The sequence below is a fragment of the Alosa alosa genome, chromosome 16, assembly GCF_017589495.1.
Source record: "Alosa alosa isolate M-15738 ecotype Scorff River chromosome 16, AALO_Geno_1.1, whole genome shotgun sequence".
Classification (NCBI taxonomy): domain Eukaryota; kingdom Metazoa; phylum Chordata; class Actinopteri; order Clupeiformes; family Clupeidae; genus Alosa; species Alosa alosa.
In genome coordinates this window covers 21,166,790-21,182,966 of record NC_063204.1, presented here as the reverse complement: position 1 = coordinate 21,182,966, position 16,177 = coordinate 21,166,790, and the positions used below count along the sequence as shown (strand labels likewise).

Genomic DNA, 16,177 nt, shown 5'->3' with positions numbered 1-16,177 from the left:
AGTTAGTGATTTGATTCACTACCTTTTTCTATGGTAACAGTAACCCAACGTCTGTCTCACCTTTCCTGTCAGATGCTTTCTGTTGAAGCAACTGTGAACCTGGCCTGTGAATGCCTTAGTATATAAAACAGGTCTAATAATAAAGCCATATGAACCAGGTGATTGCTGATGCAGGAGACATCTTTGGGGCATTGCAAAAAAATGAATAAAGAAAAAACGAGAATGTTTCTCAAACAACTGAACCTGTCAAAGCAGTCATGTCATTTATTGATAAGAGACAGAGAGTGTGACGCCATCGCCGGGGATGCTGGCACAGGCCATTAGTAGGTTTACAAACGAGTGAGAAGATGGGCGGCAGCAGTGTCATCTGACATAATCTTCTCTCCAATCACATTTTAATGTAAATCATTTGGGTGGCAGGTCTGCTGACTACAGTAGTATCTTGGTCCTTAATTGTGAGCCTGAATGGTCATGACTCATTCTTCATTTCTATTGCAAAGTGCTTTATTGTTGGCTAGAGTTTCATCCTGACAATGTTAAAACATCCAAGGGACATTTCATGTACATAAGAGCATGTGTTTCACATTTAAGTACCTGCATCTGTGAGCACTTTGACAGTGAAAGAGCTACAGAGTGATTGAGTTCAGATCCAGGGCTCCCAGCCTACCCAGACCCTGCCCAGCAGATTGGGGTCAGTGGCCTGGTCCAGCAAACAGTCCACCTGCTCCTCCACACTGAGGTCCTTCTCCCCTTTCTGGGCGCGGATGCTGTGCTCCTCTGTTCCCTGCGCCACAGCCAGCATTCCCTTCACTGCAGGGTCTTTTTCGAAGCCCAGCATGAGCTCCTCACTGCAACACAAACCAAATCACACACTGGTGATTGACCTGACTCGGTAAGTCCGTACATAGCAGACCACTAGGGATGTAACAATATGAAAATTTAACCTCACAGTTATAGTGACCAAAATTATCACGGTTTTCGGTATTATCGCGATATTTTTAAAAGTGTGTTCAATATGTTCAGAAAGGACTACTAAGCCTACACAAGCTGAAATAGTTTAAAAAAGTGTGACAGCATTTACAAAATATAGGCAAAACCTTATCAAAAGTGCAACATTTAACCAGGGTGCACATAGAGGGGGTGCTGTGGGAGGGTAAAAAATGGTTACTGAGTAGATGTGATTCTTTTATTCTGGTGCATTTCAGGCCTACTGTATGTCAAAAGCAGGCTTGGATAAAGCTGGGAAGGATTAAACACACGGTTTCCGCATCGTGATAATTGGGGGCAGCCGTGGCCTTCGGCGCTTCGGACTTGTAACTGGAGGGTTGCCGGTTCGAACCCCGACCAGTAGGCACGGCTGAAGTGCCCATGAGCAAGGCACCTAACCCTCACTGCTCCCCGAGGGCCGCTGTTGTTGCAGGCAGCTCACTGCGCCGGGATTAGTGTGTGCTTCACCTCACTGTGTGCTGAGTGTGTTTCACTAATTCACGGATTGGGATAAATGCAGAGACCAAATTTCCCTCACGGGATCAAAAAAGTATATATACTTATACTCATGATATTTGAAATGAAAACGGTAATTGTTATCGTCAACATTTTTATCACGGTTTACCATTATACCGGTAATCGTTACATCCCTACAGACCACGTTCCAGTTTTGCTTATAACAATGTACATTACTGGTACATCACATTATTTAAAATGTAACAGAAACACACTAAACTGAATAACTCACAACCATTGCTTCCTAAGTAAATATGGACAAAGAAATCAACTTGAGTGAAATACACATAGTAGATGAAGCTTCAATCTTACCAAAAACCATGTAATAGGCAGTTCCCATCATACACTGCTCTCTCTGATGAATTTTTTTTTATATAGTATATTTTTTGGGCTTTTTATGCCTTTAATCAGATAGGATAATGGAGATTGACAGGAAGTGAGTGGGAGAGAGAGTCGGGGTGGGATCCGGAAAGGACCACGGGGCGGGAATTGAACCCTGGGTCGCCGGCGTACGGTGCAGGTACCCCAGCCAGTCGCGCCACTGCTGGGGCCTGCTCTCTCTGATGAATATACCTGCAGTAAAACTACACTGTGCCAAATGCATGTGGACAAGTTGAGTACCTGGTGATAGTGGCAGGATTGGCTCCCTCCAGCTTCCTCCGTGCGAAGCTGACCTTCTGCAGCGGGTACCAGTTAATCTCCTTGACGTCCACACTCTGCATCCACTTACCACCTTTCTTCAGCTGCTTCATCTCGAAGTTCTGCAGAGGAGCACCAGAAAGAAAATGAAGAAATAAAGCGTGCACTGGCCAATGAGCACATCATCGCTTACGTGAGCCCTAATATGGACCCTTTCAATCTGTTCCAGTTGCAATGTTCAAAACCAACACATACTTTGAAATGAAAATGAATTGGACCTTAGTATAATGCTCTACTAACGGTCTACTTTAAAACTTTTTTTTTTTTTTTTTTTTTTTTTTTGTGTTGGTCCCCCAAGTTACCCTTAGCTCAATGTTGTTTTCTGTCACCGGAAATGCCTTAGGAATGCACATGTTTCTTTATACAGTTAAAAAGGTCTATAAATGCACACAATAGTTTCCGTAAAAGCAGTAAAAAGGTGTCATTATGTCGGTCATCTGGACATGTGTGCTCCCTCACCTTCCAGTCGAGCGAGGGCTCCTTGACAAAGACATCCATGGTGTTGAGCAGCAGGTCGGGCTGCTCGCGGAATGCTCTAAGTGAGTGCACCATGATGCTGCGGATCAGGCCAGACTCCTGCAGCGGCCGCATCAGGTTCACAAACTGCCGCGTCAGTCGGAACGGCATCAGCTCGGGCACCGGAAGGAACTGGGTATTTTAAAACACATAATTTATGGCCTTTCATACCAACTCCAAGAAAGCAGAGTGATTATTCAGATATCTTTCTGAGCATTATGTCTGGAGTTCAACTGGTGTCTTAGCTTTCCAACCATAACCCTAGGTTTTCCAAGTCTTTCTGTCAGAATCTATAGGTAATCCTAAAAAGGCAAAAGAGCCATTGAGACGTGGAGGTGCTGTGACACACCTGTGTGGCGGAGCCGAAGGCATGTCCGAAGTCGATACCGATCATGCCACCCGTCTCGGTGTTGATCATAAAGTTGGAGAGGTGACGGTCGCCGATGCCCAGGAGCCATTGACTGACGCAGAGCAGGGAGTGGGAGCTGGCGAAGTGCGAGCGCAGGGACAGGAACGCCTCTGGGGTAGTGCTCATCCGAACAAACGCACGCCTGCACAGACACACAGCACAGGCATGTTAGCAGCATTGATGCCTTGTGACGACATAATAGTTAATCAAATAATTAGTATCATCAGAGTTCTACAAATATTTACTTTGTTGAGACTTTGTTAGAGAGGTCCTTAAAGTTTTAAAAAAAGGTGTGTTAATTTCTAAAACAAACAGATGCATTTGGGAAGCCATATCACTTGTGCTAATGACATTAGTTCAGTTGACATTGGTTAAAAAACATATAACCCTATTGACTGAGTGCCAACCTCAGTAGATCTTCTGGGACCATCTGTTCAAGCTTCCTAAAGTTGTTAACGGTTTCTGTGCGACTGGCTTTCCTGTAGGAAAATGGCAGCAATCAATTTATTTCCCAGCTTCCATTATCAAACTTAAATCATGAAGACAACTTATCTGACAGGAGAAACTTAGAACCACTTCTAGATGTATCTCTAACAAAGAGAAATGGATACAAGGGATGCAAGAGTTGGTTGTTCACTTACTTGTATGTCTCTGCATACCGTCTTATGTCCTTTCCAAATTTTTGGAGCCATCTGTCATATGATTCATTTGGTCTATGACAGAAGACAGAATATTTTAAAACATTTTAACATTTAAAAAAAAAAAACAGCAGATGTAATTTCAGTAGTGTGGCGAAAGATTAGAAACCGTACGCCAGGATGGTCTTTTGCTCCTCCTCTGTTCGTCTACTGGCCAGGAAGTCTTTCAGGGTACAAGTGTTCTCCATCCACTCAATCAGACCAATCCTACAGGGGAATCATCAGGAACAAAACAGCTTCACCACCATGCACTGACACCAGTTCATTTTCCACAGCCTGTAGTACGTATAGGATATGGGCACTGCAGAGACATTCTTCAGAGGAGTATGATGGAACGAGCTTTTGCCATAGCTACTACCAGTATGAGTAAAAACATACATCGAGAGATACCAACTGTGTGTGCATGTTCAGCAAACGTCAGGAAATATCCGATCAGTAGAAAGTTCCGGAACAGTAAGAGTAAAAGGTACAGGTGTGGTGGTACCTGCTGGTGATGGGCACCACCTGGTAGGTGCGGAGCTGCATGTTCCTCTGGGAGCAGGCAGTGTCGTGGTGCAGGAGGATGTTCATGACGCCAAACAGCTGCTCGATGCGCTGGTCCTGACGCAGGTCCTCGCCCCCCTTCACCAGGAACGGATACTCCTTCTCATCGTCACCGCGGATCACCAGACGCTTTGGACGCCTGATGGACGTCATGACCTTGACCTAAGGCATAAATGTCACCAAAAATCAGGTAAGATCAAATATATACATAAACACAGTCAAATAAACTTTGTAGTATTAACATCTTGTTTCAAATGAATTGATTACTTTCATTTTTATGTACCACCTGTACATGAAATGTCTCAAACAATGCTCAGTAATTTGCTCAGATTAAAGGTGCTCTAAGTGATGTTGGGTAACGTCACTTCTGTTGACGTAAAAAAAAAACAGACAGCTAGCTCGCCCCTCCCTCCCGTGCAACTGAAACTCTCCTGAATGCGCATCTCGTTGGTGATTGGCTGAAACAGTTTGTTGTTTCATGGTCCAGGCTGGACCAGGCTGTTTTTGTTGCCATTTTTGAAGCCTGAACTGTCCACAGAGACGCTTCTTTTACAGTCTAATCAGGGGACAGACAGCTAGCAGATGGTGAGGAGATGTTTGCTGTATGTGACAAAAAATGTTAAGCTTAGAAACCGCATAACATCGCTTAGAGCACCTTTAAGCATATCAAACATTTACCACCTACCCGTTCATCGAATCCTGTAATCTTTGCATGATATTCAGGTAAGGGCTTGGACCTGCCATCATACTGTCCTAAAATAGCAGACGAGGAGAGGAAACATTATTAATGTAAATCTAGCCTATATTGCCTGTAATCGGTTGGGACTAGGTAGTGATGACATTAGTGCTTTTGGGTCCAGGTGACCCAGGTCCTGTTAGTCTTCTGAGCCTCACCTGGGATCTCCAGTTCGTTACGCAGGGTTTCGGCCTTGAAGTTGCTCAGCCAGGGCGAGTACTCCTTCAGGTTGCCCGGCTCCTTCTGGAAGCCCCGCATGTTGGCCGTCAGCTCATCTACCTGCCTCAGGTAGGTCTTCTCCTTACGCTTCTCAAACAGCTTGGAGCCGCCCGCACCAAACACCTTCTCCACCTCTTTATTGAATTTCTGAAGATCAAAACACTCATGAGATGAAACCAATATATAGTTATATATATTCTCCATAAATTCATATACATATATTTCCCCCATATATTAAAGCTGCAGTTGGCAAGATTTTTTTGATCATATTCACTGAAACCGACACTATGCTCTGACAGAACAACATAAATCAGCCGGTTTTAGACAAAAACCTGCACTTCTACCTCCACCTAGAGCCTGTTATTTGTTTTGCAAAAATCCACAGCTCCTGGTTCATCTGGTCCAATCAGAGCAGGGCTGTGTGAGATCTCACTGTCACAGTCTGGTGCGCACTGACGAGCACAAACTCGATGAGAGGGTGCTCGGTGGTAGTGGGGGAGGGGCATGAGATTTGTAAACATTCAAAATTTTGGCTAAGTCCCCTCAATCTGTCAGACTTGCCAACTGCAGCTTCAATGTAACTTTTAGTGGGATGTATTATTCTATGAAATCACGTCTATTGCTAAAAATATAGCCATGCTGTATCATTTCAGTAAAGTATACTTCTTGGGTGATACATCCTAATACTGATACATCTTAATAATATGAAGAGTAGTGACCAAATATACTCAAATTTTAACCTGTATGAACTTCTTGCGGAAGGAGCCGAAGCCCATAGCTCTGGAGTCACACAGAGAGGAGTGCATCTCATCGTACAGAGCCTTCATCTTCTTCTTGTCCAGATTGGGTTTGTCCAGCTGATTCTTCACCTCATCCCACCAGTCCTATAACAGTCCAGAGGAAGTTTGTTCATCATCAACCAGTCAAGTTGGGACTTGAGGCAATGCACAAATTACTTTCAACTGCATTTTGTCTTACCTTAAAGAGCATTTCAGGGTTTGTCAGCTGTTGCAAGGCATCAACAAAATCTTGGACGACTCCTCCCTTATCAAGCAGGGGTTTTAACCTACACAACACACACACAGCAATATCAGTTCTATCTATCCAACCAGAAACAGAATATTCCCAAATAAAAGCATCTGCATCATCTGTGCTCCTCAGTTAAAAATAAGTTTAACAATCAATGGGCTGGTGCGGCCCGCCGGCCAATTTTCAAAACCCAATGTGGCCCTTGAGCCAAAAAGTTTGCCCACCCCTGTCATAAACTGATAATTTTGTTCTTTAAAGATGCTATTTTTTGTAGTTTTGCAGTTTGCGCATTGTTTTTGTTTGTTTGACCTTGGATAATTTGTTGAGCAAATATTCTAGATTTTTTTCGAGACTTTCGCCCATATTTCTATACTTTTTCAGGTCTGGAAAACAGTATTTTATAATTCCATATTTTCCAGACTTTCAAGATCTACACAACAACCTGTGTAAAGTCATGGCCATTCAGATTCCCATCACTTTACAGAACATCACCACAAACCTCTCCACAAACTCTTTATTCTTGTGCCCCTCTGCCGTCTCCTCAAATGAGTAGTTCTCACTGCTGATCATGTAGGGGTAGACCAGCGCCTGGGGGTAGGACTCGGCTATCTCCCAGATCACCTGCTGCACTGCCACCGCCTCTCGCTTGTCCAGCAGGGCCATCATCTGACTGATCCAGCTAATCAACAGCCAGCACGGGACTGCGACAACCTATAAAAGAACAGCGTTGACTCAAGCCCAGTCTACTGATGTCAGAACGATGTAAGAGATACACTATCAGTTCATTGCGACAACTATTCTGTTTATGTAAATTTAAATCGACAAACAACAGAATTTGTTTGATTAATGTTGGATTCAAAGTCCAAATTAACATCTTCATTAAGGCATTAAGCCAAATTGTGACGCACCTCTTTGGCCATGATGTGCAGGGTCTCTGCGGGGTAGAGCTCGACCAGCTGCAGCAGGCGGGGGAACTGGAGGCGAGCCTCTTCAGAGTTGAGTCTCAGGGCTTTCAGCATGGACTCCACCACACACACAGGCAGGCCCTGCTGCTCTGCAAACTTGCTCACTGACACACAAACACACACACACACAATGAGGCAAGACATATCACAAGGTGTTGACTTTAGAATGAGAGTTGTAGAAATGGAAATCAATCATAACAAGATAATTTACAATTAAACCTATCTATTTCAGATCTATATTTAATACTGGGTTAAAAGCATACTATGGTATGATGATTACGTTTTTTTTTTGTTACAGTATCAATTCACTGTCTCCACTTGAATACTAAGAGTTCATAGATGAGATGGTAGTTTACCTGTTCCTCCTCTCTGCTCATCCTCACGGAGTATCTTGTCACAGAAGTTGGCGAGGGTCATGTGGGCCTCAATGATGCCCGCTGTGTCCCAGTGCTGCTGGGAGAAGGACTGCACTTCTTCCTCTGCCCTACGGGTGGCGCTTCTAAGCAACTCTAAGGCACGCAACTGCAGCTTCTCCACAACTTCCTCCTGTAGACACACACACACACCGCCTTAAGTTAATACACAAATTGTCTGGAAAAGCACAAACTTCTACTAATACAAAAGCAAGCATTAATGTTAACTTAGGACTAATAATCTAAATAAATAGGCCATGGTGAAAAAAAAAAAAAGTTTTTTTCAACAGTTCCTAACACCAACTAACTACACAGGAATCAATTGTGACATACAATTATGCATGACACAAATACTGTAGTACATGACCAATGTGCTGGTCTGTTCTGTCAAACCTGCGCGCTGGTAGAAGAGGCCTCGGCATACTGCAGCAGCCTATTGGCCTTGTCTTGGCCAATGGCCCCTAGAGCAGAGGGGTTGTGCTGGACGGCAGAGGCCAGCAGGTGGAAGGACGTGCCCATAAGGATTCGCTGGCTGCGGTAGACACGGCCCTGGCCTGAGTGCTCGCTCTGTCGCTCAGTGTCCTCTGGGGTACACAGAGAGAGAGAGAGAGAGATAGAGAGAGAGAGAGTAAACAGGCAGAGAGAATGTGAGCATGACACAGGTCATATCTCTCAGCAACTCTTCTCTTCATGCAACTTGTATGTTTAAACATGTGTAATTAATTACATTAAGTGTAATTACACATGTATAAACAATACAAGCTGCAGAAAAGGTGGGAATTTATAACTCAAGTCTGGTGAATCTCAGCTAATCAGCACACCAGTTTTATACAAAGACACCATAATAATGCCTGTTCAAGTCAGGCGTCAGGTAGAGTGTGGTCAGTGCTGTAGACTGACCCAGCAGAGGCAGAGTCTTGAGCAGGCTGCTGATCTGTTCGCTGGGTCCGAGGCTGCCGCTGCGTTTGTGGGTGAAGCGGCTGAAGGTGTGCACCCAGCGCAGCAGCCAGCCGTCCTGCGTCTTGGCTTCGCGGTGGAGCTCCTTCAGAAGCTTGGTGGACACCGGGAAGCAATTCTGAAATGGGTTAGATAAAGCAGGTAATGCATACACAGAAATAATATTGTTCTGTGTTTTCAGTCTCAGTACATTTTGTAAGATTTGAGAACAAATGATGGGTCTACACAAAATGAAGAGGCTTTAGTACCACATATAGTACCAATTATAGTGTAGTATCACAGCAGCACCAAAAGCACAATATTCAAGCCACTGACTGATTTGAGTCACTTTTTAAAATTCAGAAGAACCGATTACATTTCTAGAACACTGGACTACAGAGAGCAGCATGTATGAGCACTGTGTGAAGACCTGTTTCCATGCACTGTCTGCCATGCGTAGCTTCATGTTGAACTTGCAGTCCTTGACCAGTGCCTCCAGGTCCTCAGGCTGGTCAGCCTCCATCCCGTCTCCGTCCACCTCCATGCTGTCCTCTGGTGTGGACACTCTCAGCTTCTCCAGGATCTTGTCCAGAAAGAAGCACCTGTAGCAAGCAGAGATGAGACGAAACACAAGGGTCACATCAGGGTTACAGGACTCCTCTCTACTCTACTGCAATACCATAAAACAAACAAACAAAAGCAACCACTGAAAGAGAAATGCTACCGAGAAGTGATGATGTCATCCCACACATTCATGGGGTCCATTTTGGCATCAGGGTAGCGTGCGGTCCAGAGTCTTATGAGGTTTTTTAATGACGTCACAGATACTAGACAAAGCAAACGTATGGGTACAGTTAAGACCAGATACAATGGTACAACAGTTCATCCACAACAAACTAATTACTAAAGAGGAAATAACAGAAGAAATTCAAAAGATTCCCTTTCAAATCTTGGAATTTCAAAAAATGCAAGAGAATAAAAACAAATCAATAACTTTAACAAAGTCTGAGTGCTCAACATACCCAAACATAAGATTTTTTATAATTAAACCAAAGTTTGGGGGAATGAACTTCAGATTGATCAGTGCAGGCAGACACCCACCGTCTCCTGTGATAAAGTGCAGGAAGTCCTGGATCTCAGTCAGCGCCTGCACAGACTGCAGCACCGTCAGCCGGCTCTGGTTGAGCAGCGGGTCGATGCTGGAGTAGTTCTACAGCACAACCACAGGACAACCAATGTCAGCAGAGTCAGAGAGGGGAGATGCACAACACCAACATAAAACTGCTCAGCTGGAGTTAAACTGCTCAGCTGGAGTAATTCTACCGGCAGATCAAAATGACTGCCCTGACAATCCTGCATAGATATATACTCCTGTATGGATAAAGAACACAGATCTGAGTACCTTTAAAATTCATAGTTTATACAATGGTGTATAAGAAATCTGAACACTCAAAGGTAAAGCTAGTAGTTCATGGCATATTTTCAGACTTGAACAATGAAGGCCTTATTATATGGGAATCTTGCTGAGAAGAGGTTGAACAAACTACCTGACTATATAATGCAAGTTGGGGTACACCAACTATATAAATTTAAGAAAAATCTCGACTTTCTGGTATTTTAAAGGTGCCATGTGTAATATCCGCCAAAAAATCAATTCATACTCCACATTCCATAAAAGATGGAGGCAGTATACCTCCAGAAAGTGAGTTGGTCTACCCTAGAGTAACAACCGAGAAACATGTATTGCAGTTTGGCTGGCGGTTATGTTGCCAGCATACCGCCTCCCATGGCCGAAGCTGGTATTATGACACCTGTTGGGCTGTGGCTAGTAATTTAGCATGCTAATTCTGGTTGATATCTCTGCAGCACTATACCTTGCCATTTTTTTAATGACATCATCACCCTTATTTCTTCTCATTCTTTTGATGCGTGTAGCTCATTTTTTGGATATTTTTACCTCAATTCTTACACATGGCACCTTTAATGACAAAAAAATAAAGATAGATGACAGATACACATGCAGAAAGTGTGCATTTGATGTAGGGCCTCAACTAGATGTGCTGACCTGCATGAAGACCTGCATGCAGTTGTTGGCGTAGTACTTGGCCCGGTCGTAGTCCTCCTGCAGCACGTAGAGCAGGCTGAGCTCCTGGCTGTAGTGTGTCTCCATGACGACCTTGCGCTCCTCCACCTTCATGGCGCCGTCGATGAAGCTGAGCAGCGCCTGGTCCCGCTCACCCAGTTGCAGCTGCTTCAGCATGCTACGCATCATATAGGGCAGGTAGTTCTCCTGGTGGGGTTGTCACACACACACACACATACACAGAACACACATGCGACACAGACACAGATAGATACAGACACACACACACACACACACACACACACACACACACACACACACACACAGAGAACACTCATGCAACACAGACACACACACACACACAGAGAACACACATGCAACACAGATACAGACAGACACACACACAGAACACAAATGCAACACAGACACAGATACAGACACACAGACACACACACACACACACACACACACAGGTGTGCATAACACAAACAGACAAACATAACATTGCAAATGAAGAGGATATTTTCATTCCTGTTTTGGTGAACTCTAAAATCAACATTACGGATTAGCATGGTTCATTGCTCTTTGCTATGGTTCTGATGAAGAGTGCTCTGAGTTCGACACAGCAGGGTGATTTGATGCCTCTGAACATGAGATGGTAGCTCACCTGGTAGAAGGGCTCACTCCATATCTTATCCAGGTTCACAGGTGCGCTGTCGTCAATGTTGACCGTGGCGCAGTACTGCAGGGACTTCCACTCGGTCAGGTGACTATAGGAGTCCAGTGCCGCTATCTCCCAGAAGTCTTTCTCTGTGTCCAACGGCTCGCCGTCGGTCCAGTCCTCAATATTCAATGCCTACACAGAACACAACACAGAACACCGCAGAACACACTCAATATGCCAGAGCACTGATGTATTAAGTCATTATTAATAGTTTATAAACACCAGTACTATAGTACCGTTAATATTCGCTGTCTACTTAGAAAAACAATAGAGTCCAACACAACATAACTCCACACGGCACTAGACCTAGCAATACCTGTACTCATTTCATCAATAAAATTACCTGCTTATTAGACATTCTTAGATTCCCTACTAGCAGTTAAGTCTAGAGATTTAATAGTTGACAGAAACCAGTACCTCGTTATAGAGCTTGACAGCCTCAGCATAGTCACTCTTGGCCTCAGCCTGTAGCGCTGCACAGGTGATGGCCTTGGTGCCGATCTTCCCTCCAAATATACCCCTCACTACATCATAGTCCCCCAGAGAGCGGTACAGCCTGCAGGGGAAGGAGAGGAGGATTGAACTAAAACTGATATTTCACCAAAAATTCCCCTCAAAGGAATAAGATTTAATATAGACAAATCTTTTTGATTGGAGATAAATATTCAAATGAGCCAAAAAAGTAACGGCATGAATGAACAGAAAGTGAAAGTTGAAAAAAGTGAACGAAAGACCGAGAGACCAACATAAGATACCAAGGTGATCAACACAGGGACACACAGTCCCCTTTGTCCACTAGTGCAGTGTTTCCCAACCTTTTTTTTTCCCTTGAAGGCCCCCTTGCCTGTGTCTAAGACAAGCCAGGGCCCCCTACCCGAATTCCTATCCGCATATACACACAAAAAGAATAAAGTGATTAATTACAAACCTACAAGTTAAGAGGTCAGAGGTAATAAATAGGTACATGAATTTAAATGTGGAACGAAAATATGTTTTAATTTGGATTGTACAGAATTTTGATTATCTAATTGGGTGTGTTTATTGGGATTTTATACATTTAATGTGCGCAAATATAATTTTGGTAACTTTACAACCTCAGCCCAGGCAACATTGTGCAGACCCCCTGCAATCTCTGGCGACCTCTAGTGGTGTCTGCGGACCCCAGGTTGGGAACACTGCACTAGTGTGTATTGGTCGGTGGGTCATACTTGGCTAAGTGGATCCAGCGCTCGGTGTCGGGGGGCAGCTCTCTGCGTCCGCGTGCCCGTTTAGAGGGCGGCTCGTCGGGCACGACAGGGCCCTTCAACAGGCTCTCCTCCAGCAGCAGGATGCCCATGGGCTGCTGCAGGCTGGCCAGGCAGCTGGAGCTCACTGCCCCTGGCTGCACCCCCAACAGCTCCCTGTGCTGGTAGCTCATGTCCTAAAGAAACAGCACCACACAGAGTCATGTGTACAGCCCGCACCAGCATGCAGCACCTGCCACATGTACCATACACTACAAAGTATGTACGCTATAAAGATGCTGAATTAAGAAACCTAACTGCAATGCCATATCATGAAAACATACCAATGTATTTCTACAGTTAAGTGGTTAAAACTTTGCTCTTAAATTGAAATGTGTGAATATGAGATGAGCTTTCTCCTTAGTTTAGAATGTATTCCAAAAGCCTATTCCAGAAGTCAAAACAGGTCTCAAACAAGTACCTCTCTAATAAACACGTAGGAAAGGAGATACGATGCATAGCGATGCTTGACAGAGGGAGGGTCTTACCTGCACACATGCCACAAACGGGGGGAAGTACACTGTGCTCTTGTTCAAGAAAATGTTCATGTTCTGCAGCAGGTCCTCCAGAACCCCCCTCTGCTCACTAGAGGACTTGGAGCGTTCCATTTCAGCGAGGATTCCGGAGAACAGAGCGCTGAACAGCTGCTTGGCCAGGGTGGCGTCCCTCTGGAAGTGGACAGGAAGTAATCAGTGGCCACTCACACTCATTAACAAAGCGGGGGAGTCTGGAATGAATTCTGTATGCTTGTGTGTGTGTGTGTGTGTGCGTGTGTGTGTGAGAGAGTGTGTATCTGAGAGACATGACCACCTGTGCCAGGGCCTGCAGTGGTGCGATGAGGCTGCTGTGCTGGATCTGGATGTCGGGCAGATCTCCCACCCTGTAGCTGCGGTACAGCGTCACCTGGGCGTCTCGCCGGATCTTCTGCTCCGCTCGCTTCTCCTGCACACAGCAGACACGCGTGGAAAAGGCTACCAACAACAACAGCTGTTGCCATTACCTCAAGGACCGACTGACAGGCCTACACACCATAATGTCACAATAACCTACACGGACATTTAGCAAAATGTTTCCAAAGGTCTAATCCAACATTCAGAGATACATCATATAAGGGAAACCTGGTACCATACTGTAAGTTTTGGAAAATGCCTGTGCTCTTCTCAAGCAGAGGAACAGCACAGAGCCTCAAACACATAAGCATCTGAAGACACACAGATGTCCAGAAAAACCATGAGCTGGATAGCCTACCTTCTCCTGCCTCTGTGAGCTGATCTCCTTCTTGGCGAAGTGCAGGCTGACTTTCTCCTGGTCCTTCAGGAAGCGCCTCCGCAGCCTCAGGATGTCCGCACGCCGCTCCCGCTCAGCTGACGGGAGACAGACACATCGTTCACTACAGTACATAGCTCTGTATGCTATTGCAGGGATTAAAGTAAAGCATAGTTGTATTTTTGTGTCCAGTCAGGACTGAATTGATTAAAGTAAGTCTATAGGTGCTATGTAACTTGATTAGGAGGGCACAGCTTCCTTTTCAGTGACTGGTTAACGCAATTCACAGAGATCTCTGCAGATGAACCAATCCAGTGAACCAAAACACCAGTCAACCAACAGAAATGTATCTTGCAAATGATCCGCAGCATACGAACGATTGTGATTGGTCACCTGCACTCCTGCTGTCTGCCTCATCAGAGGGAGCGGCGCTGCGCTTGGAGCCAAAGCCCGCCCCCACGCTCTTCCACGAGGGGGGCCTGTCCCTCTTCCCAAACACCAGCAGCGAGGACGCCGACTCAGAGGCAGGCAGGGAGTACTCAGCCAGCGTGTCCACGCTGCTGCCTGTCAGCCAGTTGTATGCTGTGCGTCTCCCTGAAGACACAGACACACTTACATTTTTATTTGAACTCACCAATAATATTTCTCAAATATTCAAATATTTCCAGATTCAAATATTTCCAGAGGTGAAATATACAGCTTTTACAGTAACACTCATGGGTACACAAAACATTGCCTGTGCCACACAGCAAGGCAGCAAGCACATACACGCACACACACACTCAGTCACACTTGCACTTCAATAGCTTGACACATACAGATCCACCACCCTATAATGTCATCCTCATCTCACTCTTAAGAGACATGTTTGCTACATTTTAGAAACTGTTCTACGTATGTGAAGAATGCAGAGATTAATTTTCCCTGTGCAGACAAAAGGCTGGTGAGACTCCAGTACCTGAGCCTGGAGCCTGCGTCTGGCTGAACTCCAGGGATCCCTGCGTGGCCCTGACCTGCCCGATTATACTGACGGCCTGGGAGCCGCCGGTGCCGGTGCCAATGCCCTCGCTCTGAGACGCCTGGGTCTCCACAAACATGGGAGTGAGCACCGTGCTCCGCAGACGCCAGTTCGCATCGACCTTGTAGTCCTGAGAGGAGAGAGAAGGAAAGGTGTAATAAACCTTAAACCTGTTATTATTAGACTAGAATGCTGTAATATATTTAACCAACTTTCCATACAATACTCCACATGATATTAACATATCATGCGGCGCTCACAGGACAATTGGTAAATTACTACTCTGTCTCATCTGTATGACTAAATAAAGACTGCTCCAGACAATGCACTTTGAGCTGATTATGCTTCCTTCAAAAAGTTTATTCTATAATCGGCTCCGGTGTGAAGCGGACCTGGAACTTGCACTCAGAGAGCGGGTACTCGAACATGTTGCGGGTGTAGTCGGGGCTCTGGCTGGTCCTCTCCAGCAGCAGGTCGGTGGCCAGGCTGAGGAATCGCTCCTCGATGCGCGGCGAGTACAGCGAACGCAGCACCACCAGCATCCGCTCCAGGGTCGCTCCCGGCAACCGTTGCTCCTGACTCCAGAAGTTACGAACATACAGCCTGGAGGGGTTGAGCAGATCTCCAGCATAAGTATATCTAAGCAACAATCTATACCATTAAAGTATTTAAATAGAGTATTACCAAGACTAAGTGAAAAATGGCGTATATATGAAGAGTTTGGTTCCCAAACGCTATCTGCATTTTTAAAAACATTAATAAGTCATGTTATTTGTATAATTATATAATTTAGGTAATATCAATACAATTGCATTTGTGTTGTTTTGACTGAGTAAAGATGAATCAAATAACAATAAACCAGTTACAGTTCCACTGAAATTACTTGGACAACAAAAATGAAAAGAAATTATTTATGAAAATTCATTCAAATGGGGGATAGTGTTTTGGAACCAAACTCTTCATATTCTGTACAGCACAGCATCCACTAGTGTCCTACAATAACCTACATTCAGCAGCTTTGGAGAGGATCAAACCATTTACCTTGATCTTTGTTATCTCAAATAAGTTTATCTTGAATAATAATACAAAAAAGTTTTCTTCAATGTCTGCATTTCAATGAACAGAAACATTTTTTTA

General features: G+C 44.7%; 1 protein-coding gene across 2 annotated transcripts in view; it reads right to left on the bottom strand.

Annotated features, from left to right (window-relative positions):
- Positions 1–225: 225 nt before the first annotated feature.
- The window catches only part of prkdc (protein kinase, DNA-activated, catalytic subunit), a 51,105-nt gene continuing 35,153 nt past the window's right edge, over positions 226–16,177 (bottom strand). The window contains exons 57-86 of one of the 2 annotated variants that reach the window (XM_048266041.1): positions 15,433–15,643; positions 14,981–15,170; positions 14,416–14,616; positions 14,005–14,120; positions 13,567–13,698; positions 13,245–13,424; positions 12,682–12,893; positions 11,891–12,029; positions 11,417–11,605; positions 10,732–10,956; positions 9,768–9,876; positions 9,391–9,493; positions 9,097–9,268; positions 8,631–8,805; positions 8,124–8,314; positions 7,674–7,863; positions 7,261–7,421; positions 6,852–7,063; positions 6,302–6,389; positions 6,064–6,207; positions 5,263–5,470; positions 5,054–5,121; positions 4,310–4,530; positions 3,940–4,032; positions 3,769–3,840; positions 3,535–3,606; positions 3,068–3,269; positions 2,662–2,850; positions 2,125–2,264; positions 226–848 (exon numbers count right to left, since the gene is read on the bottom strand). In XM_048266041.1, the coding sequence (XP_048121998.1) occupies positions 644–848; positions 2,125–2,264; positions 2,662–2,850; positions 3,068–3,269; positions 3,535–3,606; positions 3,769–3,840; positions 3,940–4,032; positions 4,310–4,530; positions 5,054–5,121; positions 5,263–5,470; positions 6,064–6,207; positions 6,302–6,389; positions 6,852–7,063; positions 7,261–7,421; positions 7,674–7,863; positions 8,124–8,314; positions 8,631–8,805; positions 9,097–9,268; positions 9,391–9,493; positions 9,768–9,876; positions 10,732–10,956; positions 11,417–11,605; positions 11,891–12,029; positions 12,682–12,893; positions 13,245–13,424; positions 13,567–13,698; positions 14,005–14,120; positions 14,416–14,616; positions 14,981–15,170; positions 15,433–15,643 (4,810 nt within the window). In that variant the 3' untranslated portion in view covers positions 226–643. Of the gene's footprint in view, positions 849–2,124; positions 2,265–2,661; positions 2,851–3,067; positions 3,270–3,534; positions 3,607–3,768; positions 3,841–3,939; positions 4,033–4,309; positions 4,531–4,772; positions 4,969–5,053; positions 5,122–5,262; positions 5,471–6,063; positions 6,208–6,301; positions 6,390–6,851; positions 7,064–7,260; positions 7,422–7,673; positions 7,864–8,123; positions 8,315–8,630; positions 8,806–9,096; positions 9,269–9,390; positions 9,494–9,767; positions 9,877–10,731; positions 10,957–11,416; positions 11,606–11,890; positions 12,030–12,681; positions 12,894–13,244; positions 13,425–13,566; positions 13,699–14,004; positions 14,121–14,415; positions 14,617–14,980; positions 15,171–15,432; positions 15,644–16,177 lie in introns of those variants that run through there. The other variant, XM_048266042.1, reaches the window with a different exon arrangement.